This window comes from Notamacropus eugenii, chromosome Y (genome assembly GCF_028372415.1).
Source record: "Notamacropus eugenii isolate mMacEug1 chromosome Y, mMacEug1.pri_v2, whole genome shotgun sequence".
Lineage (NCBI taxonomy): Eukaryota > Metazoa > Chordata > Mammalia > Diprotodontia > Macropodidae > Notamacropus > Notamacropus eugenii.
In genome coordinates this window covers 10,149,361-10,175,140 of record NC_092880.1, presented here as the reverse complement: position 1 = coordinate 10,175,140, position 25,780 = coordinate 10,149,361, and the positions used below count along the sequence as shown (strand labels likewise).

Genomic DNA, 25,780 nt, shown 5'->3' with positions numbered 1-25,780 from the left:
TATATCTATAGAATACGAAAGATCCAGTGAATGTGACTGAAAATGTATTTTCCATAAACTGAACGAACATAAAGAAAATAAAGATAAGATCACACATATTTAACTTTATTTCATAGAAAAGGTATGTTAAATTTATTTCATTTTTTTTAAAACAGGATCCCTAATCCAATGAGAAACAATATGATGTATTGGATCAAAGAATCAATTTACGTTCTATCGCTAGAATGTACAAACTATATGAACGTGGACAAGTCACTCACTCTCACGTTGTCTGAACGAGACTTTGCAAGAGTATAAGATCCAGAAGAGTTACTCATCTACATTTGCAAAGAGAATTTCGATACCCAGAAACAGCTGGTGAACGATGGGCCTAAATTGGTAATTTAAGAGAATATTTAATGTTTAGATACTGGATTTACCAGAATATTTGATAAAATATTCCATCCTGTAAATGTAGAAGAAGAAAGATATAATTTAGATGATAATATAATATAGTAAATTCAGAACAGCTTGAATCTAAGACCCAAAGAGAGGTCATTAGTGAATTCTTGTCAGTTTGAAAGGAGATCTCCAGTGTAATGCCAAAGTTTTATATGCTCCTTGTTATGATATTAAACATGGTTATCAATGACTTAGACACAAGGCATAGATAGTCTGATTATCACGTTTGAATATAATATGGAAAATAAAATGGAAAAGACATTTATTAAGCATTGACAATGTGTTAGTCACTGTACTAAATTCTTGACAAATATTTCATTTTATCCACAAAGCAGTAAGAAAATAATAGCATATTGAGAACAAATTATCAGGATTCAACAATATTCTTGATAAGCTAAAGGTTTAGTCTACAACTTTTGGGATAGGTATTAATAAGAATAAATATACCTATCCTTGAGTTCCACAATTACAATAAAAAATTCACATAACTAGGTATGAGTTTATACAAAAAAAAAGAAAGCTCAGGAGATTTTAGTGAACCCAAATCTTTATGGGGCATATATATATATATATATGTATATATATATGTATGTATGTATGTATGTATGTATGTATGTGTGTATGTGTGTATAGATATGGATATATGTGTGTATAAAACAAAAAGAGAATTATATGCATGTGCGTGTATGTGTGTATATATATATATATATATATATATATATATATATATATATATATATATATATATATATATATATATATATTCAGTAAAATGAAATTATCTTGATGTCAAAATGTAGAGACTCACTGTGTCCTTTAAGGAGGGCATGTTCAGGTTCAGTCGTGTCCAATTTTTATGACTCCATTGAATTTTTCTTGGGAAAGGTATTGGAGTGTTTTGTCATTTCATTTTTGAACACATTTTACAGAAGAAACTGAGACAAACAGGATTAAATGACTTCCCAGTTTCACAAAGTTAGTAAGTGTCTGAGACGAGTTGTGAACTCAGAAAGATGAGGTTTTTTTTTTTAACTCCAGGCCTAGCATTTCATCTACTACACTTCATTGCTGCTCAAGGAAGGTTATAGATCTTTTGTACTCTTCTCCAGTAGGACTGTGGGTAGAACTTTATTTTCAGTTTTGAGTGTTACTTGTTACAACATGTATCAGTTTTCAAATAGTTTATCAGATGATGACCTAGATATATATATATATATAAAAAAACCACAAAGTTATGTCTACTGATGACCAGGGGAAGTAACTGGATACTGTCTTAGAGATGCAGACATAAGGGGGAAGAACGATTTGAAGGTACATCAAGATATTCAGTCAATCAATAAAAAATCATTCAACCACTACTATTAATCAAAGACTATGCTGTGTGCTGTGTGTATGCAGATCACAACAAGCAAATAAAAAATAAAACATTCCTTGACATAAATGAGCTTGTCTTCTATTGGGGAATACAATATTCAAGTACATTTTTACAAAAATAATGCAAAATCAATGCACTTTTGTCATGGGCAGAGCATATAAAAAGGATTCGAGAAAAGAGATGGAATTGCTCTGTGAAGAACATTAGGAAGGCAAGTTTAATTGGACAATGGAGTACATGAAGAGGAACATTTTCAATAAAGCTAGAAACTTATATTAGAGTCTGATTAGAAACATATTTAAATACCAAAATAAGAACTTTGAATTAGTGTTCAAATACAGTGAAATCTATGAAGGTTAGGGAGACACAAGTTCAGATATATGCTTTAGGAAAATTATATGGCTGATATGGGAGAGGCATTAGTTCCAGAAAAGAATGCAAGAAGTGATAAGAGAAATTCAAAGAGGAAAATGTGAGTTTAATCTATATTTGGGGATTCATTCCTATTAAGCTATCCAAGACAAATAGGATGGTGCCAGAAAAAGTGAGTCCCCTGGGCTCTCCTAGAAAGTCTTCAAATGAAGGCTAGGTCAGAAATTGTCATCTTTGAATCCCGATTTTCTTCAAATCCCTACTATAATCCCACATTCTACAGGAAGTCTTTGTCAATCCAAATCAATTTTAGTGTCGTCATTTTAGTGTTTATTTGTTCAATTTTTTTTGTGTATAGCTTATTTATACATAACCGTTTACATGTTTTCACTCCTTTTAGATTGTCTTTTGCCTTTTTGTGTGTCTTCAGCACTTAGCACAGTACCTGGCATATAGGAAATAGCTAATAAATGTTTGTTGGACTGACCACTGATTGATATTGTAGTGATACTCTCTTTTCAATTTTGGACTATATAGCCACTGAGATCTCTTCCAACTGGCCTAAAATTCTGGTATTCTGTGATTTTTTCTGGTAGGAACCATGGGGAGTGCTGACCGAAATAAGAGTGATGTCATCTTCATCCTTTTAGGGTTCTCTGATTACCCAGAGCTCCAGATCCCTTTGTTCCTGGTATTCCTGGTGATATATATGATTACTGTAGTGGGAAACTTGGGCAGGATTATGATCATCAGGATTAACCCCAAACTCCACACCCCCATGTACCTTTTCCTTAGTCACTTATCTTTATTAGATTTCTGTTACTCTACTGTAATTACACCCAAATTGTTACAAATCTTGCTTGTGGAAAACAGAAGTATCTCTTTTGCTTCCTGCATTACACAATATTCTTTTGCTGCCATCTGTGTGGTCACAGAGGCCTTCTTACTAGCAGCGATGGCCTATGACCGCTTCGTGGCAATTTGCAATCCCTTATTATATGTAGTTGTCATGTCCCCAAAACGGTGTGCCCTATTGCTCATAGCGGTGTACACATGGGGCATAATTTCTTCTAGCATATTCATCTACTCACTACTTATATTGTCATTTTCCAGTACCAATGTCATTAATAATTTTCTCTGCGAGTATTCTGCCATCTTTTCTGCCTCCATCTCTGATAAGCATGTTACGGAGATGATCTTTTTTATCCTTGCTAATTTTAATACATTTTTCACCCTCATTATTGTATTCACATCCTATCTTTTTATTTTTGTCACTGTCCTGAAGATGCATTCAACTAGTGGGAGACATAAAGCCTTCTCTACTTGTGCTTCCCACCTGACAGGTGTTACCATCTTCTTTGGAATCATCCTCTTCCTCTACTGTGTTCCCAGTTCCAAAAGCTCATGGCTTCTAGTAAGAGTAAACACTGTGCTTTATACAGTGGTGATCCCCATGCTGAACCCTTTAATATACAGTTTGAGGAATAAAGATGTGAAAGAAACTATCAGGAAATTAATAGAACTACCATCTAGATGGCCCAGTGGATAGACTGTGTGGCCCTTGAGTCACTCAGCTCAAATTTGGCCTCAGAGATTTACTATCTGTGTGACCTTGGGCAAGTCACTTACCTCTGTTTTCTTCAGTTTCATCATCTGTAAAATGAGCTGGAAAAGGAAATAGGAAACTACTCCAGTATCTTTGCCAAGCAAACCCAAATGCAGTCAAGAAGAGTCACACATGACTCCTTAACAAAACAGAAAACAAAATATTCTCTCACGAAAATTTCTGGTACTTTTGATTCATCTTCTGGTTGTCACAATCTGGGAAAATTAGTTGGAGTATTTACTTAATGTATTCATTACTTTAGAGTGATGTAGTATTTTTCTAGTATACAATATTTGATTGCTACATGTATCCATAAGAGTTCTATGAGCCTATATATAAATGAAGAAGCAATATTGTTTAATGTGAAAATAATTACTTCAGAGAAAGAAAAACAAAACAGAAACAATCAAATACCACCACCCCGCCCCAACAAAACAAAAACTCTTATACATACCTTAATGGGACAAAACCAGCCTCATACCAAAAGCGATCTTCTATAATTTGGTGGTAAAATAAATTTACTCATTTCACCGAATTGGATATCTATTTTCTTTCCTGCAACCATCTCTTCTCACTAAATATGATGAGAAAGGATAAAAAAAGAGGTGAAATCTTTGTACAAGGAGTTTGATTAGTACTTAGAAACACTCATTTGATCATCAACCATTGACGGTGTTGAAATAGACGCAGAGTTGACTAAATATTCCAGCAGTGAATCAAGATGACTCATTTCATTGTTGTGTAACATACTCTTAGAAATGAATACTGTGTATTGGTAGTATGGAAACAAAACAGAAGTGCTTTGTACATTTCTCTTTTGATACGAATATTGAAGTCTTAGAAATTAAACTCCTTTATTTAAAGAAAATAAACCACATTTTCTTTTTTTCCTTTTCCTGGAGTTCTCAAACATTTTGTCCCAGGACCCCTTCATAGTCTTAAAAGGCAAGGAACCCCCAAAAAGTTTTGTTTCTCTGATATATAGCTATAATCATCTACTATTTTGAAAAAAATTAAAATACCATAGTATCAGTATGATTTCATAATGGTTTTTTGTCTTAAGTATCCCATAAAATTACCCCATTACTTTCCTATAGTTTCGGCTACCTGAACTAAAATCCCATCTTTTTACAGGAAGCCTTTTCTCTGCTAGCTAAAGAGCTAGACAGACAGAGATATAAAGATATATGCCTGTGTGTGTACATATAAATATATGCATATCAATATATGCATATATACACAAGCATGTCTACATATACATGTGCATAGCTGTGCATATGTATGTACGCAGTGTATATATGTGTATATATGTATGTACATATATATGTGCTTATGTGCATGTGTATATCTATATCTGTATAGCCTTCCACATTAAATTTTAAGCTCTTTGAGGACAATAAGTGTCCTTTGCCTCTGTTTGTACATACAGAATTTAAAACAGCTCTTGCCAAATAGCAAATGCTTACAAATGTTTATTAAGTGAGAGTGAGTGAAAGGGTTTCAGGGACCATGAGATCTCTTTGGCCAACACTCTGAAAGTTACTTCTTTAAAATTTTCTCACTTCTCTCCCTCTTTCAAGGATAAAATAACTGACAATCATTATTTTATTCTAAACAATGATAAAATTCTACACTAGGTCTTGAGTACCTATGAAATAGCCTAGTTTCAAGGCTAAGGTGCATATAAACTACATATGGTTCATTAGAGCAATAAATCAAGTCAATGCCAACGTATTCAGTACCTATTTACCTAGTATTCTGTTAATCTTTGGTCTAAGAAGAAAGACAAAAGTAGTCCTTGCCAACAAGAAACTAGCAATCTAAGTGGAGATGCAAACATCTATGTACAGAAGAGATATATACAGACTATTAATATGAAAATATCCAGAGATTATTTTATAGCAGCTGCTACCATTCAAACTGATCAATATGCAGACTTGCAAGAGGCAAAATCCAGTTCATTATAAGCTTCAGCATAGGCCTAGAGTTCTTAATTAACTCTGAGCAATGAAACGAGATTATTTCAAACCTTATCTATTCTCCAATTACATCATAGAAAGAAAATTAAAAAAAAGAAGATATGGTTTTGGATTGTAGCTACCAGAAAAAGGTAGGAATTTAAGACCACTGGAAGGAGAAAATAAAGATCTACATTTCAAAAGATATACCTGAGAGATTTTCATTTAAAAAAAGTGAAGAAAAAAAAGTCTCATCAGATCTAATAAGTCCATAAACAACTAAGAAGGGAAAATTCTGGGATTTACAACAGCGAGATAGATATCATAAATTATTTTACCCTTTCTATTTTTTAATCTCAATCAAAATAAGTACAAATCATAGCTATTTTAGCAATCTTAAGAAAATCATTAGCCAACTATATGACTTAAAGTCACCCTACTGGTCCCGAATGATAATGAAAGAAAGGAACATTTAAAAAATCCTTTTAGATAATGCATGTGAGATTATATCAGAAGGAAGACACCCATGTTATGTGGAGTGGCAAGGGAAGTCTTACTGCAAGTAGTGGAATTTTAGCTGAGACCTTAAGAAAACCATGGGAGGCAGGAGACAGAAACAAGGATTAGAGAGAGAATCCTGGGCATGAGAGGAAATCAGTGAAAATTCACAGAGAAGGGAGTTGAAAAATCTTCAAAAACAGCAAAACAGTTAGAATCATTAGATCATAGAGTTTGTGGAAAAGAACAAGATAAGGAAAATGGAAATATAAGGAGGAGAGGGTTGATGAAGAGCTTTCAAATGTAATCAAAGGTTTTCATATTTGAAACTGGTGGAAATCAGGAATTAACAAAGTTTATTGAATAAAGGAATGGTCAGACCTACACTTTAGCAAGATCGTCTTCATAGCTCAGAGTAGGATGGATTGGAGTATTTAGAAGCTTGAGGCAGGATGATCATCCAGAGGAATGTCGCAACAACCCAAGTGTAAAGTGATAAGAACTGAAACTAGAATGATATCATCGTGAGAGCAGAGAATATGTATCAAACATATGCTGGGGGGTGGAGCCAAGATGGCAGAGTAGAAAGACACACATATGCTACCTCCAAACCCACTGCCCATAAAATATCTGTAAAAAAAAAGAACCACCAGCGAATTCTGGAGCAGCAGAAGCCACAGAACAATCTCTGGAGATTTCTGCTGCAGAGAGCCTGAAAACCTCTCGGAAAAAGTCCCTCGCACCCTGGACCCAGAGCAGAGCCCAACCCTGCCTCGGCGGCGCAGCGCCGAAAAGAGGGGATCTGAGCGGGCTTCAGGGATGGAATCTCCAGCAGCCACGCGGGTCCCTCCACCCACAGGTGATGGGGGTTGGTGAGGGGGTCTCTTCGGTGGGTCGAAAAGGGTGTGGGGTGCCCCCATAACTCAGGCCCCCTCAGGAGGCAGCAGCGGAGGCGGGAGCAGACAGGGGCTCCCCAAGCAGGCAGGATCCCAGATCCATTGTTGAAGGTCTCTGTATAAACCCCCTGAGGGAACTGAGCCCTGGAGGCGGCCCTGCCCCCACCTGAGCACCTGAACTTAATCTCAAATTATAATCTTTACTGACACTACTACTTTGAGGGTGGAGGTGGGAGGGAAAGAAAGAAAAATAAATAAAAAGCAAGAGTGAGAGAATGGGAAAGCATGAACGATAGTAACATGTGATATCAGTATAATCACTAAAATTCTAATCATTTAAATAATTAAATACTTTTACAGATGGAACTAAAATCAAGGAAAGTGAAGTCCCCATGCTCCAGGCATAATACGGAAATAAAAATCTTCCCCACGTGCTATAGCCACCTCTGCAATTACCTTCTCAGCAGAGATATGAGCCAGTGTCATTTCTTAATGCCTACCTGAATGCTACATTCCACAAAATTCTATGGGCTATTACTTCCACAGAGAAATTGACATGTTTCTTTCGGCACCACTTTTGGAGATAAAAAGTAATATCTACTGGAATTTTATCTTTTGCCTAAATTCATGTACGTAGAAGAGGCTGGAATGTGGAAGTCATATGTTAGTCCTATATGTTTAGTAATGGAACTTACCCTCCTGGTAGTAAAGATTTAGAGAAGTAATGCCGGGGAATTCAGGTTAACTGTCAAAAATGATGGGGTTGCTTGCTTTAAGTCAAGTGAAGTAATACACGAACCTTTTTTTAAATCCATGCTATATGGCACAGTAGCTGTGCAAAATGTTGGGGATACAGAGAAAGTTAAAATATAATGATTCCTCTGGTCAAGGAGATCATAGTTTAGTGGGGAAGACAACGAACAAACAAGTAGACAAATAAGATAGGGTAAACTAGGTACAATTTAGAGCGAAAGCAGTAAGATTAAGGGAGACTAGGAAAGGTTTTCCAGAAGGCTGGAGTATAGCTGTGACACCAGAGAAGCCAGGGGGCCTAGATAGGAAGGAGAAAATTCTAGACTTTATTGTTCATTCTTGTGTTCATTCACTTATTTTTTGTTTTTACTCATATATTTATTAATTTATTTATTCACTTATTTTTAACTATGTATTGGTCTATATATTTGTGTAATTTTTTTCTATGCTCTGCTTTGTAAAGATTTCCTGCTAGGACATGAAGAACAGTCCAATTCCACTCTTCAATTACAAACTTAGTCATCCAGGTTCCTGGGAACATAGGACTGTTCTAATACTAACCGCATATTTATCTAATCTATATATCTATTACTAGCTACGTATGTGTATATATATATATATATATATATATATATATATATATATATATATATATATATATATATATATATATATATATATATGATAGAGATAGATATAGATCCATTTCTTTGATTATTTAATTCACTTCTATCACCTCATCAACTTCAGTGCTTTCTACATTTATTTGATTCAAAAGTAGAATTGACTCCAGTGATAAGATGAATGCAGTAAATATCTGAGCTGAAATTTCCACTGAGAATTCAAGGAAATCCCTTTCTGAAAAAGTAACACAGGAAACTCTGGGTTTCCACTAATGAACTGTTTTGAAGACTGGGAAAAGACTCAGAGAAGATTCCCTGGGGCCGGGTTCTCCAGGGTACTCAGGCAAACTTTGGATAACTTTCTCCATTCCCTGATTTAGCTCCTAGACACAGTAAAATTGCTTGTTTTGTTCCCTTTCCTCTTTTTGTCTTAAACTATGAAATGGGGAACAATTTCCTCTCCTGTACCACTGTATGAAAATTACCATAGTTTGAGGTTCTTAGACTGTGCATGCATACTGATAGCCTCAATCTAGACTGATACTCTTTTCTCAGGGGTTTTACCACTATGGAAACAATAATTTACCAGGCCCATTACTGCCAGCAATTAGTATCTAAAAAATAAGGTGTACAGAAGCATCCATTTTTTGGTGAGTATATGGGCTTGAATATTAAGTACATATATGAGTGTCTGGGGCTAGACACAAGAGATTCATTCAGGAATTCAAATCAATTCACATATAATTTAATATTTGTAAGTCACCAATAACTAAAAGGAGGAACTGGGATTTAAACAGAATTTGGGCAAAGGGGAGGAAGTCTTTAAATGCAGATGGGAGGGGTGACTTTTTAGGTAAGAAGATGCAATTGCAAACTACTCCATTTAAGACTTTTCTTTCTAGGAATTTATTTAACTTAAGGAGTAAGAGAGGTGGAAGTTCTAATTTCTGTTGACCGCTGAGAGCACAAAGCTTAATCAGGAAGTATTTTCTGGGACTTATCAAAAAGAGCTACTTCTAATTCCTGTAGTTGCTTTTCACAACAAATCTGTAAAGACTGGCCATGTGTCGTGAAATCTGATACAAACCGAATAGCACAGCTAGAAGGGATTATTGAGGAAATCCTTCTCCTACAGGTCCTACAGTCTTTCTGGAGAGTAATTCCTTCCACCTTGGTCCCTTTGAGTAGAGGTCAATAATTTAAGAGGCAAGTCTAAAAGATCAATCAACTAGTCAATACATACTTATTAAGTACCTACATTGTGTTAGGCATTATGTTAAATGGTGGGAATACAAAACGAAGCAAAAGATAGTCCCTATCCTTAAGGAATTTACTATCTCATGGGGGAGACAAAAAATACCAAATATATACCAACAAGCTATATATACACAGGATGAATAGAAAATCACTAATAGAGGGAAGGCACTGGAAATAAGATAAAATAGCTAATTAACATTAGCTAAGTGGCAATTGCCTAGTGGCTAGCAATTTCTCGGAACAAAGGGAGCTACATTCATAGATCACAACATTTTGAAACAGACTTAGAACAACAATGCAGGAGGCAGATTAGTTGAGGCTACTAAGGTACTTTATTTGTTGGGTTGGGTAATAGGAACAGAATGTCAGTTGAGAGAATGTCTTAATCTTGGGGTGGCAACTCTTTATTTGTGTCTGGAGTTTCTCTGTGGTTAATCTCATCAAAATATGAAGGTCAGACAGGAAGTTTGCAAGATACTGGAGAACTCCTTGAGGATGGAAACAAAGGCCATTTCATGTTGTTGAATAAAATACAGATAGGGTTTCAACTTATGCCATTCTGTGACTTCCTTTCTTTGATATCTTAGGTTACTTTTTCTTAGGGAGAAGTCATTCTCCCATATGCACAGAGTATAGCTTGTACCTATTTCCCTCCAAGGACCACAGAATATAGAACACAGAATAATGGAAAGATTTATAGATCATGAAATATTAGAAGGAGAAGGATTCTTTGTAAATGACATGTCAGACTGATGACCCTACACCAACAAAGATGATTGTCCTCCATTTACACATTTTAAAATCCATTCCTTCTGTTCGGGTTCACTTCCCCCATCAAACCTCCCCTGACCACGTGTGGAGATCTCTCATTACCATGTGATAGTGACTATTTTAAAAAAATCCTTGGATCAAAGATTACATGCTTGTCACATTTCCAGGGTCTGCAAATAAATTTTGGATATTGGTTGTGAGAAAAAGGAATTAAAAAAAAAAAAACACAGCCTGCCAGGACAATGGTCCAAAATATTTTTTATAATAAAAAATATAATTTTCATTTTTAAGTCCTGCAAATCAACTTTATAAATACAAAAGAGATTAATGGCTAAGAACTGTTTCCCGATGAAGTGGGAATGGTTGGTTTGGGTCAGAGTTTTCAAATCTAAAGAGAACAAATTATATTTTCTTACAGTGTATGAGATGGAATGGAGTAATGAAAGACGAGACAGGAAGATCAATTAGGAGATAGCTTTAGTAGTCTTTCAAGGAGTGATAAAGACCTTAACCTAAGTTGTTAGCTATCTGAGTGAAGGTAAAGAGGTCTTTTTGTGAGATGTTGAGGGGGTAAAGAATCTGTATATACAATGTGTATGTGTATAATAGTTATATATGTACATATATACACATACATAGTCATTTATACACGTGTACAACAGGAATACACATGCAAAGCTATGTATGTACGTACATGTATACATATATAAGTGAAATGGGAAACAATTGAATTTATTATTTCTTGTTCTAGATTCAAGAGAAGATCACTGAATGTAGCTCATCAGAGTGAATTACTTTACTAGACTTACATTTCAGGAAACTGTGGTAGCTGTGTGAATTGCATTAGAGTGGGACCAAGCTTGAGATAAAGAGATCAAATAAAAAGGTAATGAAATAATGTTGGTCACAGGTGATGGAATGGTGGATATGTGATTAGAAAGGATAAATGCAAGAAGTTTCATGGAGGTAGAACTGTCAAGTTAACTCAACTAGATGAACTAGATCCTAATGTACTAAGAAAAGAAATATAAGCTTGCCGAATCTTTTGCAGTAATCTTTGAAAGATCCGAGAGAAGAGGGGAGACGCTGCACAATCAGAGAAAGGTAAACTCCAGAATTATTTCCAGAAGAGAAAAGAAATTGCAACCATATAGGTCAGTGAGATTGTCTTAATTCCCTATATGAAGAAATTTTAAAAAATTAAATCTCTGGTTAGCAAACAAACATACGAACAAGGAAAGGATTATCACAAAAAACTGGGGTACTTAAATGAAAAAGAAAAAGATCAGGAATTTTTATTTTCTTTTTGATGAAATTTCTAATTTGCTTAGCATCAACATAGTTTATTTGATAAAAAACCCGAGTTAACATTTGGCTTATACCATATACTTGATGTATGACCAAGGACAAAGCAGTGTATTATTTCATTGTGCATACAACTCTACAAGGTTTTAGGTAAGGCAAATAAAGAATTCCCTACACAAATTGCAATTATTTCATAAGGTAATGAGTGTTAAGTTCCCCAAAATCTCGTGCCTGGCATGAGATCTTTCTTTCAGGAGCGAATGAATGAGGCAGGAGCAAGGATGGTATGCACTCCATTTATTCTCAGCTAGCTCAGAGTATGTATAGGCATTCTACTTCCATTCAAGCAAGAAGTTTGTAAACAATGTGTGCTGAGCATATGTGCTTGGCTGTTGTTGTTCTTGCTCAAGATAATTGTGAAGGTCAGTAATTGCGTAGGGGTGGTCCATCTCTTAAATCATGCAAGGACATGAAGTCTCAAAGAGATTTCTCCTGAGGGCATCATGACCCTGATAACCTGAGAGTTCCAGACCCCTTACAGATGAGGAGCAATTAATTGGTTGAGATGAAATTGCCTTAGATATGATTTATGTAGATTTTAGATAAACCATCTCAAGCAATTTCTACTGAAAATAGGGTGATGTAAGTTGAATGATAGTAAAATTGTGTGAATTCAGAACTACTTGAAAGCTAGATCTAAGTATCATTTATCTAATTATCTAAGTACTACTTATCTAATAGTTTCCTATTTTCTAGAAAGTCTAAACCATGACTCCAGAGGAGTCATCTAGGGAGCTTTAGTGGCCAAATCATGATTTTATACATTGGTTGGGAGAACAAAAAAACAAAACAAAACAAACAAACAAACAAACAAACAAACAAACAAAAAAACCTTAATAGTCCAGAGCAATGGTTCAAAATATATAGGATGAAATTTAAAAGACAAGTATCAATTCTTGCTCTGAGGTCCAACAAATCAATTTTACAAGCACAAGAACAGGGAGATAAGTATTGCTTTATCTGGGTAAAACAAAAATGATCTAGAGGATTAAACATTTATTATGAATTATGAATACTCCATGGAATTCAAGAAGTCTTAGGAGTTTTTAGTACAATTAAGATAACACATCACCCCTCTATGAGGAGGTGACAGAAATATAATAACATTTACAAATAATTATAACAGTTATAAGTATTATATTTATATGTTATAAAAATGTTATTTACAGAAATAGTAGATATTTCTTGTAAAAGTTCACAATTAGTATTATACTCAGTTCTGGGAGCTCTTATGATGGTTCTAATTGATATCAAATAAAGATCAGTTGAAGTTAAGGGGGAAGCTTATGTCGGAGAACAGAATAATTACTGAGGAACTGAGAAAAGCCTGATAGTAACATTCTGGTATTTGAAAACTGTCTAGTAAATCAATCAGCCAATTCCAAAGCATTAGTTTAATGCCACATATTTGCTAGGGATTCTGCCAGGTGCCACCGTTACAAAGACAACAGTCTTCTTTAACTTATCATGTATGGGGCAGACAATGGGAAATATTTCTATGAATGATATTTAGGGGGAAAATATAGAATGAATAGAAGGTAATTGGGTTGGGAAGACAAGAAATTTAAGGGACTGATAAGGGTAGAATTAAGGAAGTATGTTTAAATTACAAAAGCAAATAAAAAAACAAAACAAACAACAACAAAAACAAACAAACTTGGGATTCTTATAGACCAGAAGAGAGAGTACATTGTAGTTGGAGTGGGTGTGGAGTACACGTGGGAAGGTATACAATACAAATTAGATGAAGAGGGATGTGTGAGAAATGGCAGGAAAGCTATTTCCATTAAACAACATAGGGCAAGAAGAGAAATAATGCACATTAAAGCTGGAAAAGTAGATGAGACTCAAAGCTGTGAACATCCTCAAATGCTAAACATAGGAGTTTGTATTTGGTGGTGGAGAGAAAAAAGGAAATCATTAAAGTTTGTGGAGGAGTGACACAGTCTGATTCAAGCTTTACGCCAATCAATGTGGCAGCTGTAAGAGAGGGATTAATCCCTCAGAAGAAGGGAGGGCCAACAGATAGACATCGCAAAGATATCAAATTTAATTTTGATGGAAATTTCAATTTCAATCCACTTAGAGGTATTCAATTTGAATTAATTTCCTTGAAACGAAGTGTCTTAAAGTAAGGATTGTAACTAATCATAGGATTAATTGTACGAGGGCTTCAATCTGAGTCATGTGTTGAAGTATATAGCCATAGATTTTTTTCCTACTTTTGATAGGCTGCGATTCTATGACTTTGAAATTCTCTCCAAAAGGAACCATGGTGAGTGCTAAATGCAATCAGAGTGCCACGGTCATGTTCATCCTCTTAGGATTCTCTGATTACCCAGATCTCCAAGTGTTGGGATTGGAAGCTCAATTCCGTGTGGACAGTCTCGGGCGGGTAAAGGTGGGAGCTTCTAAATCTTAGAGCTCTCACGAGACCCCCCCAGGAAACGGCAGGGAATCGAGGTGAACCGAGCTATCTCGAGTAATTCCTCCTCTTCCCGTGAGAACCGTGATGGGAGAGAGATCTCCCCGCCCTCGAGATTGTCCCAGATCTGGGCACACCTAGTTACCTAACAGCATGGTATTCAGATGCAAACTATGCGGCTGAAGGTTAAGTAGGATTGAGGAAGCCTGAAAGCTCTCTTAGCACGTGAGGAGCCAAGAGGACAGTAGGCTCCGCTTCTCTTCTTTCCTCTCTCCCCTCCCCCTCTCTCCCCGCTTGTACTTCTACTTCCAATCCCTTAAGATCTCAGCCTCCTTAGGAAATCTCCCCCTCTTCCTCCTAAGGAAGACCCCCCTGCACTTGTAACCGAGACCCTGAAATAAAGCTCAACCCTTGTTCGACTCTGGAACGTCCTTTCTCTCATATGAGCATCCGGTTTTGGCCAACCGAAGACCTCGGAGGTGAGGTAAGAAGACTCGGGTAGCCCACACAGGCCTCTAGGCCTGGCATCCAAGTGCCCCTTTTCCTGCTGTTCCTGACCATCTATGTGCTGACTATGATTGTGATCATCAGATGCAAACCAAAACTCCACACCCCTATGTGATTTTTCCTCAGTCACTTATCCTTTGTGGATTTCTGTTACTCCACTCTAATTACACCCAAAGTGTAAGAAATCTTAGTTGTGGAAGACAGAACTATCTCATTCTTGGGCTGCATCATGCAGTTTTCCTTTGCTGTCACCTGTGTGGTGACAGAGATGTTCATGTTGGCAGTGATGGCTTATGATAGATTTGTAGCCATTTGCAATCCCTTACTATATACAGTCACCATGTCCCAGAAACTTTGTGCCCTTCTGATCACCATATCATATTCATGGGGCCTAATTTCTTGTGTGGTCTTTATCTACTCTCTCCTTATCTTGTCTTTTTGTGGAGTTAACATCATTAATAATTTTCTCTGAATATTCTGCCATCCTTTCTGCCTCCTTCTCTGAAAAACACTTAACTGAGCTAATTCTATTTAGTCTTTCAAATTTTAATACCTTTTGCACACTCACAGTTATACTTACTTCCTATCTCTTTATTTGTCTAACTGTCATGAAGATGCCTTCAACCAGTGGGAGACGTAAAACCTTCTCCACCTGTGCCTCTCACTTGACAGCTGTTACCATCTTCTTTGGGACTATCCTCTGCCTCTATTGTGTGCCCAGTTCAAAAAGCTCATGGCTCATGATCAGAATAAGCAGTGTTTCTTACACAGTGGGGATTCTCATGTTGAACCCATTAATATGCAGTCTCAGGAACAAAGATGTGAAGGAAGCATTCAGGAAATTAATGAATATCAAAGTATTTTCTCACTAGAATTTCTGTATGGGTTATGTCTCTACTAGTTGAAAGATACAAGAACTTATCATGATATTTAATTAGCAAATTCATTCCTAATATCCATTTTGTCTGGTAGTGTGGCATTAGGAACCACACTTACCTGGAAGTGATCCATGAGCGTGTAAGTGAAAAAGAGGCATGCAAAGTGAGAAAAATAAATCACAAGGAGAAAAACAACAGCAATTGCTGTGGCAACAAACAATTTATCAGCAACAGGAACAATAAAAATACAGTTTTGTAACATTACAAAAGACAGAGCCAGTTTCAAGACCATATAGAGAGGGAAACATCTTAAATTAGGTAGGGGACAAAATAAATCTACTGCTATAATAAGTTGGACATTTGTTTTCTTCAATGAATCTTCTCAGCTTTCCATTTTATGCAAAATAATTAAATGAAACAAACATAGGGTGAGGTGACAACAAAAACGGCGAAAGTAGATATAACAGGGCTTGCCTTCATCAAAATCTGAGAACACATTGGACAACATGATGATAAGAAAATCAAGTCCTGATTTGTACTGCTTGATCATTTGAGGTAGAAGTGTCCACAATGAAAAATTAACAGCTGGATTCAATCAGTTTGCTCTAGCCCTGACATGTGATGATATGTATGTGTAGGTGTGTATATTTGTGTATTTACATGTGCATCGCTTGTGCTCAGGATCACGCATTACAGATGCACAATTCAATGTTAAATTTCTATTTTAAAATGTCATTACAATAAGATTTTGTAGTAGTTTGGGAGGAAGAAGATCTTTAGTGATTCAACTCTGGGATGAAAGCTAAAAATATGTGTTTTTGTTATATATAAAGTAAGAGTGTGGAGTATGAAACATGCATATTGATTCTCAAAAACAAATTATATTGAAACAAAATTGTCATAAATATTTTCGGTAAAAATTTTTATACAAAATCTACCAGCATGTAACACAAATTTATTGGAGTAATGTCCAGGCCCCAGTGAATAAGTGGCAATATGATCAGCAATTCTTAAAAAAAAATTAAAAAAAATACTGACCTGAATATCTGGTTAAATTGTATAATAATTAAGAATGCAACAAAAATTCTGAGGTACAGTATCATCCAATTAATTTTCAAAGATAATTAAAAATAAAGTTGATAGCTGCAAAAGCTGAGCATTTGGTACAATACTACTTCCTTTTGACTTGTGTGATGGTCTTGAAAATAATACAAAATTTCATTAAGAATTTTTTATGCTGATTCTGACAATCACCAAACATTCATGAAGAAGCAAAACAAGATCAAATTTTTAAACAGGATCCGTAATTTTTAAACTTGTGAAGCATTTGATTTTTTCAAGTTAATATAAACTTTAAAATTCAAATTATATGCTCTTGAAATTTATTTGTATTCTTTTCTTCATTTTGAAAGTACTTCTGTTTGTATTATGGAAAATTTTATATAAAACATCAAATTTATGTGAAAAAGAAAAAAAATTCTTGAAGACATGATGGAGTGCATAGGGTTGACCTTAATACAATCTAGTATACAAGGAAGATGGTTAGAAGTCCAAAATAACAGAATGCGCATGAGGACTTAGGAGGGAAGTTCTTTCTCCACAACTTTATCCATACAGATGAGGGACAGCTAGGTGGTGCAGAGGATAGAGCACCAGTGTAGGAGTCAGGAGGACCTAAGTTCAAATCTCACCTCAGACACTTGACACTCACTAGCTGCGTGACCTTAGGCAACTCACTTAACCCCAATTACCTCATCCTTGGTCATCTCCAGTCATCCTGATAAATATCTGGTCACTGGATTCAGATGGCTCTGGAGAAGAAGTGAGGCTGGTGACCTGCACAGCCCTTCCTCACTCAAAACAGAGTCAAGTGCAAGTCATGTCATCATTTCTGTGATGTCATGACCTTCTTAGGCAACGAAGGACGAGCACACACACACAGAGTTCAGCCAAATTGTCCCTCTTATTGTTTGTAAAAATTAAATAGTTGATCTTCCATCTTCATGACTGCACTGGTCATCCAGTAAAGGGATTTCCCCCATCCTTGTCAAGTTTGTCTCTGTATCTCCAGTTTCCAGCATAGTCTTATCCTGTAGGAGACTTTCAATAAATGATTTTTGATTGACTGGTGATTAATTGCTTGCCCTTGCATGTGAAGATATGCAGCTCAACTTGCACGACTGGGGATACTTCGGGAAACAAATTGCTATAACCTGTTCCCTGGGCCAAAGTAAAATATGGTGATTTTGTGAAATTAATCAACCCAAGTTTGAGATGGAATTGAGAGATAATTGTTTTATAGGTTGCACTTCCCAAAGCAATCTCCTGGTGTTTGATGAAGGAAGCAAGAGAAATTTTACAATACTACCCCAGGGCCATGGGGATGTCAGAGAGAACTCCATGGCCTCTTTAGATTCCAAGGGTCACAATTATATCTTAGAACTCTTTCTCCATCCCCCCTGGGTAGATTCAGAGCATCATCTTTGGCTTACATTCATAGTGACATATTTCCTTTTTAAGTACAATATACCTTCTTTGGAAATTCCTAGTCTCTGTGTTTCATATTATCATGCCATTTGCTTACCTTCTTCAACTCTGTGTCATGTCACCACCTGAAAATTTCCATCCTCTCCAACATTCCCAAGTCTGTCTCTGAGAAAAGTAATTTATAACATGATTCCCATAAACAGCATGTCAATAATTTGTTCAGTGATGGATAATATTGTTTAGGGGAGCCTGATAGGCTCATACCATGTTATTTTAGATCTGACTTTGTCATCAAGCTAACAAAAGGAGTTTTACCTAGTATCAACCTAGTATCCTAGTACCTAGGAGTGATGAATAGCAATGACATACTATTATTTAGGTTGTGTATGTGGAAACTCTCTCATCTCTTTGTGGCATTGAGACTTGGTAGCAAGGCATGCCCTGTTGACTCACTAGTTCTTGGGATATTAGCCATGTATAAAAGGGTTCTAATCCCACATGGCTTGCCTTTTGAAGGTCCTTAGGTGAAAATAGGAAGCAAGGTCAATATGGGCAGAGGATATCAGATTTTGTTTTAATCTAAGAAAGTGGAACCTTTTAACTTTTCCAATCTCCACATTCTAGTTTTTGATGGTTTTTGTGAAGAAGAAAAAAGCAAAAACATTAGCCTAATCTTTGCTGGGTAGGAATGGAAACTTCCCAATGACCACTTCCTTTGATTTCCCTACCCTAAACACTTCTCCCTAGTTATCAACTCCATCATAGTTATTGTCTTCCCCTTTTACATAAGCTCCCTGAGGGCCAGGGCTGTCTACATTTATTGCATTTCTATCTCTAGCATTTAGGACATGCCTAGAAAATAATAAGTGCTTTGATAAGTTGCTTACTCATTCATATTATATCACCCTTTTGAAGACAGGGATATTCACATTGCATGACAAACTGAAGGAAAGCAATGTAAAACAACCAAGAAGTAACTGAAAAAGTCAGTACTTTAATTTATGTTGTCAAACTCCAAATCCATTTTTAAAAGATAATTTAATTCCTTAAAATAATCTTCTGAGAATCCTGATCCATTGCTGAAATGTAGCTATCAGAAATTAATTCCTTTGAATTCCTTTCTCCTGGTAATGTCTTGGTCTTCTATAAAAGCATTTATAAGATTGCCTTTATCAATGGAATACTTATTACAAGGGTACAACAGTGAAGTATTCCCACTCAAGGTTTGGAGACTTTCTAAGCTGACTCTTCTCAGGATGGTAGTAATGTAGCTTACAAAGAAAATTAAGTTCCTCCTTATGTGTGACTAGAGGGATTATGGGAAGGGGTAGGGCATGTAATAAAAAGGTGATTGCAGTGCCAAAATTATTTGGGTATACCAAAGACAAATTTCTTTTTTGCATGTGACAATGAGGTAAAATGTAGCAAATTCCATAGTCTTCTTCAAAGTTGTTCCATTTCACAGAGATTCATTTCTCTTGATGTCATTTTATTTCTTGTCATGTTTTTTTTCCCCAGCCACAATGAAACTATTGCAATAAGTACAATAACACTGTCTTCATACATCCCAACTCTTCTGAATTCAAACTAAGAGAACATAGGAGAGAAATGATGAGGGGACAGAAAAAAAGGAGAGGAAAGGGGGAAGGGAGTGAATGGGAAGAAAGGGAGAGGAAAAGAGAAGAGGGGAAGGGAGAAGAAGCAGAGAGGAGGGGCAAGGGAAGGAAAAGGAGTGGAGATGAGGAGAGAGGCTTAGGGGAATAGGAGAGGAGGGGAGAAAGGGTAGTTTTCATTTGATTCTACAGGCAACAGAGAGAAACTGGAGGACAATTAGCAAGAGCATTATGTAAGCAGACTTGAATTTTCAGAAAATCGTTTTGACAGCTTGCGCCAAAGATTGATTAGATTGAGGAGAGGCTGGAAGCAAGGTGACAAATTAGCTGTCTATTGTTACAGCACACTAGATAAGAGATGATGTTGACGTGAACAAAATTGGTGATTGTGAGTAGAAATAAGGAGAAGAATGCAAGTTACAAGTCAAGTAATTCCTATAAAATATATCTTCAGGATGTAAAAATTTAAAAAAGTATCTAATATGATATACACACATATACACACAAATACAATTTAATAAATGTTAATTAGCATCTTATAAAGGAAGTAGTAATCACAAAATCCAAAGATGGCTCATGGTGGAAAAAATAAAGACTCACGCTAGACTACCTCTGAATCCCCCCATTATTTTTAAACAAGGTTCCTAATTTGACGAGAGACAATATGATATAATAGATAAAAGAACTACTTTGACCTGTGATACATATAAACTTCATGACTACAAAAATTGAAATTTTTATGCCCAGAATTCCCTACACAGATGAAAATATTGACGTAGAAAAAAATGCAAAGTGAGCAAAAGTAAAATAATCGATAAATAGAATTCAATAGATTACATTTTATCAAAGTATTAAATGAAACATATAATTTGTTTTATGTGGAAATGATGTTGAAATATAAGGCAGATGAATAGAAGACAACGTACAAGTATATGTTTACCATATTTACAAGATGTGTGAAAGATAAATTTGTGGAAAGAAGTGGTATTTGAGTTGGTCTTTAAAAGAAATTAGAGGTCTTATATGAACTTGAAAAGAGAGTGCATTGTGACAGTGCAGTACAAATTATGCAAAGGCTCTGAGATAGTCCAGTGAGAACTAGCAATAAGGCCACAGAGTTCATGAAGAGGAATAACGTTTAGTAAAGCGAGAAAACAGCGTTGAGTTGTAATGCAAAGGCTGTTAAATTTCAAATAAAACTGTTTCTTTTTTTCCCTAAAGAATCACTAGAATTATTAAGTTTTGACATGTTAGGATTTTGATTGAAGCCAATCCTATGCCAACAACTGTAAAGTGATTGGGCCCAGAAAGGAAGATAAAAAGCAATGGATAGAAATTGCAAGTAGGAAAATTTAGAATTAATGTATATTTAAGCCTCAGCCCAATCAGAGATAACCCAGTCAAATAGGTTTTCCTGAAATCTAATCAGTTACTCATTGTTGAAGGTCGTCAACCAAAAGGTTAGGCAATCAGTTTTCTCTCTTAAAGAGGGATTTTTTTTTCAGATTAGGATTATAGTATATAACCATTAATATCTTCCAAATCTGAAATGCTATTATTTTCTTTGGCAGGAACCATGGTGAATGAAGACTGAAATCAGAGCACTGCAGTCATATTCATCCTTTTAGGATTCCCTGACTATCCATATCTCCAAGTCTCCCTCTTCCTTTTATTTCTGGTTATCTATGTGATCACACTATTGGGAAATTTGGGCATGATTATGATCTTCAGGATCAACCCTATACTCCACACTCCCATGTATTTTTTCCTCAGTCACTTATCTTTTGTGGATTTCTGTTACTCCACTGGAGTTACACCCAATCTCTTAGAAAATCTAATTGTGGAAGACAAAGATTTCTTTTTTTTTATTGCTAAAAACTCCTTTGTTTTTATTTTTTAAATTTAAAATTATTTATTTAAGTTTTCAACATTTTCTCCCCATTTCTCCCCTCCAACCACCCCAAAACGCTGAGCATTCTAATTACCCCTATCACCAATCTGCCCTCCCTTCTAACATTCCTCCCTTCCCTTATTCCCATCTTCTCCTTTGTCCTGTAGGGCAAGATAACTTTCTATACCCCATTACCTGTATTCTCATATCCTAGTTGTATGCAAGAACAATACTCAACAGTTGTTCCTAAAACTTTGAGTTCCAACTTCTCTTCCTCCCTCTCTCCCCACACATCCCCTTTGGGAAGGCAAGCAATTCAATATAGGCCATATCTGTGTAGTTTTGCAAATGACTTCCATAATAGTTGTGTTGCATAAGACTAACTATATTTCCCTCCATCCTATCTTGCCCCCCCATTTCCTCTGCTCTCTGTTTTGACCCTGTCCTTCCCCAAGAGTGTTGCCATCTAATTGCTCCCTCCTCCCATTACCCTCCCTTCTATCATCCTCCCCACCCTGCTTATCCCCTTCTCCCCCACTTTGCTGTATTGTAAGAGGTTTTCATACCAAAATATTCCTTCTTTAATCAAATGTGATGAGAGTAAGTTTCATGTTTTTTCTCTCACCTCTCCGCTCTTTCTCTCCACTGAAAAGTCTTTTACTTGCCCCTTTTATGAGAGATAATTTGCTGCATTCAATTTCTCCCTTTCTTCTCCCAAAATATTTCTCTCTCACCCCTTAATTTCATTTTTTTGAGAGGATTCCGTCCTATTCAATTCACCCTGTGCTCTCTCTCTCTCTCTCTCTCTCTCTCTCTCTCTCTCTCTCTCTCTCTCTCTCTCTCTCTCTCTCTTTCTGTGTGTGTGTGTGTGTGTGTGTGTGTGTGTAATCCCACCAATTGCCCACATACTGAAAAAAGTTTCAAGAGTTACAAATATTGTCTTTCCATGTAGGAATGTAAACAGTTCAACTTTAGTAAGTCCCTTATGATTTCTCTTTGCTGTTTACCTTTTCAAGCTTCTCTTCATTCTTGTGTTTGAAAGTCAAATTTTCTTTTCAGCTCTGATCTTTTCATCAAGAATTCTTGAAAGTCCTCTGTTTCCTTTTTGCTGGGCAGGTGATTCTTGGCTTCAGTGCTAGTTCCTTTGATTTCTCGAATATCATATTCCACGCCCTTCAATGCCTTAATGTAGAAGCTGCTAGATCTTGTGTTATCCTGATTGTATTTCCACAACACTTGAATTTTTTCTTCTTGGCTGCTTGCAATATTTTCTCCTTGACCTGGGAACTGTGGAATTTGGCCACAATGTTCCTAGGAGTTTCTTTTTTTTTGGATCTCTTTCAGGAGGGAATCAGTGGACTCTTTCAATATTTATTTTGCCCCCTGGTTCTAGAATATCAGGGCAGTTTCTTTGATCATTTCATGAAAGATGATGTCTAGGCTCTTTTTTTGATCATGGCTTTCAGGTAGTGCTGTATTTCCTAAATTGTCTCTCCTGGATCTATTTTCTAGGTCAATTGTTTTTCCAATGAGATATTTCACATTATCTTCCATTTATCATCCTTTTGGTTTTGTTTTGTGATTTCTTGGTTTCTCATAAAGTCATTAGCCTCCTTCTGTTCCATTCTAATTTTTAAAGAACTGTTTTCTTCAGTGAGTTTTTGAACCTCCTTTTCCATTTGGCTAATTCTACTTTTTAAAGCATTCTTCTCCTCATTGGCTTTTTGAACCTCTTTTGCCAATTGAGTTAGCCTATTTTTAAAGGTGTTATTTTCCTCGGCATTTTTTGGGTCTCCTTTAGCAAGGTGTTGACCCGCTTTTCATGCTTTTCTTGCACCTCTCTCATTTGTCTTCCCAGTTTTTCCTCCACCTCTCTTACTTGATTTTCAAAATCCTTTTTGAGCTCTTCCATGTCCTTGACTTTTATGGCTTTCCCTGATGGTAAGCATTGTTCTTCTTCATCCAAAAGAATGGGAGAAAATATCTGTTCACCAAGAAAGTAACCTTCTATAGTCTTACTTTTTCCCTTTTTTGGGCATTTTCCCAACCAGTTACTTCAGTTTTGAATCCTTTGTCAAGAGTAGGGTGTACTCTGGGAATCTGTAAGACCTCAGTTCCTCCAAAGTGGCACAATCCAGCGTGTACACTTGTCTGGGAGCAGGAAGAGATTTTTGTGCCCATAATCTTAGCAGTTTCCTCTCCACAGCCACCTGGCCTCCAGTTCTGTCAAGCTAGCACTGGGGGGCTGGGATTCAGTTAAACTGTCGGGGCAGGGCCGCCATTCAGTGTGAGATAAAGATCAATTCCTTCAGGGCCTCTACACAGGGCTGAGTTAATAATTAACTCCTCAATGCTCCCAGGGGTTTTTAAGATGCAACAATGGATGCGGGCTGCTGCAGGTGCTGCTGTGGGAACTGCTGCCGCCTTCCCAATGTGGCCTCTGTGGCTGTTGCCTGAGGCCAGAGATATGGGAAGGTCCTTTTCCCTTCCCAGCCAGCTGAAAAAAACCTTGTCTCTGACCTTTGGCGCCTGTGGGTTGAGGGATCTGCAAGAGCTGCTACCTCGACTGGAGATTCCACCTCTGAGGTGTCCTCCTCCCAGAGTCATGCCTTGCTGCTTGGCCAAGGCTGAGCTGGGCTCTGCTCCACGTCCTGTGCAAAAGAAGTTTTCCTTGGGCCTTTCAGGTCACCCTGGGCTGGAAATCTTCTCCACTCTGTTGTTCTCCACTTCTGCTGCTCCAGAATTTGTTGAGAGTCCCTCTCTACAGGTATTTTATGGGCTGTGTGGGGAAAGCCTGCATATGTGTGTCTTTCTACTCCACCATCTTGGTTCCACCCCCAAAAGGTTTCTTTTGGAAGCTACACCACACAATACTTTTTTTGCTGCTACCAGTATGTTGACAGAAGCTTTCTTGTTGGCAGTAATGGCCTATGATAGTTTTGTGCCTATATGTTATCCTCCTCCATACATGGTTACAGTGTCCCAGAAATGATGAACGCTGCTGGTGACTGGGACATATGTATGGGGAATAACATTTTCTCTCATATTTACCTACTCTCTCATTAGATTATCTTTTTGTGGGACTAACCACTAATATTTTTCTCTGTGAGTATCCCCTCATCCTTTCTGCCTCGTGTTCAAATAGACACTTAAGTGAAATAATACTTTTCATCTGTGCTAATTTTAATGTTCTGAGCACCCTTATAATCATCCTCACATCTTATATTTTAATTTTTGTCACTGTCATAAAAGTGCAGTCAGTCAGTGGGAGGAAGAAAGCCTTCTCCACCTGTGCTTCTCACCTAACTGTCATATCCGTCTTCTATGGGACCTTTTTCTTTCTCTATTGTGTTCCCAGTTCTAAAATCTCATGGCTCATAGTGAAAGTGACTTCTGTTTTTTACCCAGTGATCATTCCCATGTTGAACCCTCTAATATACAATCTTAGGCACAAAAATGTGAAAGGAGCTGTCAGGAAACTGATGGACACCAAAATATTTTCTTTCTAAAATTATTATTAGTTTGGTGAGTCTGAGATTAATTTCTTGTTGACTCCAATATCTATGAAAGCCTCTAAGTTATAGAACAATGGCTATTTTGCATTACAAGAAAGAATTTAACTATTAGGGCATCATTATAAACCTATGGTATTCTAGGTATTGAAAAGAGAGGCAGAAAGAGATACAGTGAGAAAGACAGAAAGAGCCAGAGAGATGTACACAGTTATTGAAACAGAAATAGAGAGGCAGAGTCAGGGCCCAATCTATTTACTGTCAATCTCTCTGTCTTTTTTCCTATCTGTCACTGTATCTCTCTGTCTCTGTCTCTCTGTCTCTCTGTGTGTGTGTGTGGTTGTCTCTCTCTATCCCTATATTTAAGAAAATTATTTCATGCTCTTCCATTACTAGAGACCTTTGAGATTATCTTTCTTTTATACTACGTACTATAGGGTATTTCTGTGTGTGTGTGTGTGTGTGTGTGTGTGTGTGTGTGTGTGTGTGTGTACATAAGAGCAGTTATGTGGCACAGTGGATAGAGTGATGGCCATTGAGTCAGGAAAACTC

General features: G+C 36.6%; 1 protein-coding gene and 2 pseudogenes across 1 annotated transcript; all 3 read left to right on the top strand.

The window, feature by feature from the left end:
* The first annotated feature begins 2,760 nt into the window (after positions 1–2,760).
* Positions 2,761–3,737, top strand: LOC140516537 (olfactory receptor 5D13-like). The gene has a single exon (XM_072627489.1). The coding sequence runs from the start codon at positions 2,790–2,792 to the stop codon at positions 3,735–3,737; it is 948 nt and encodes a 315-aa protein (XP_072483590.1). The 5' UTR covers positions 2,761–2,789.
* A 10,450-nt stretch (positions 3,738–14,187) lies between these two features.
* LOC140516622 (olfactory receptor 1165-like) lies at positions 14,188–15,719 on the top strand (annotated as a pseudogene).
* Positions 15,720–21,401: 5,682 nt separating this feature from the next.
* Positions 21,402–25,225, top strand: LOC140516853 (olfactory receptor 5D18-like; annotated as a pseudogene).
* The last annotated feature ends 555 nt before the right edge of the window (positions 25,226–25,780 follow it).

Excerpts from the sequence above, each read along its gene's own strand:
- LOC140516537 (XM_072627489.1), top strand. The coding sequence starts at position 2,790 with ATGGGGAGTGCTGACCGAAATAAGAGTGATGTCATCTTCATCCTTTTA.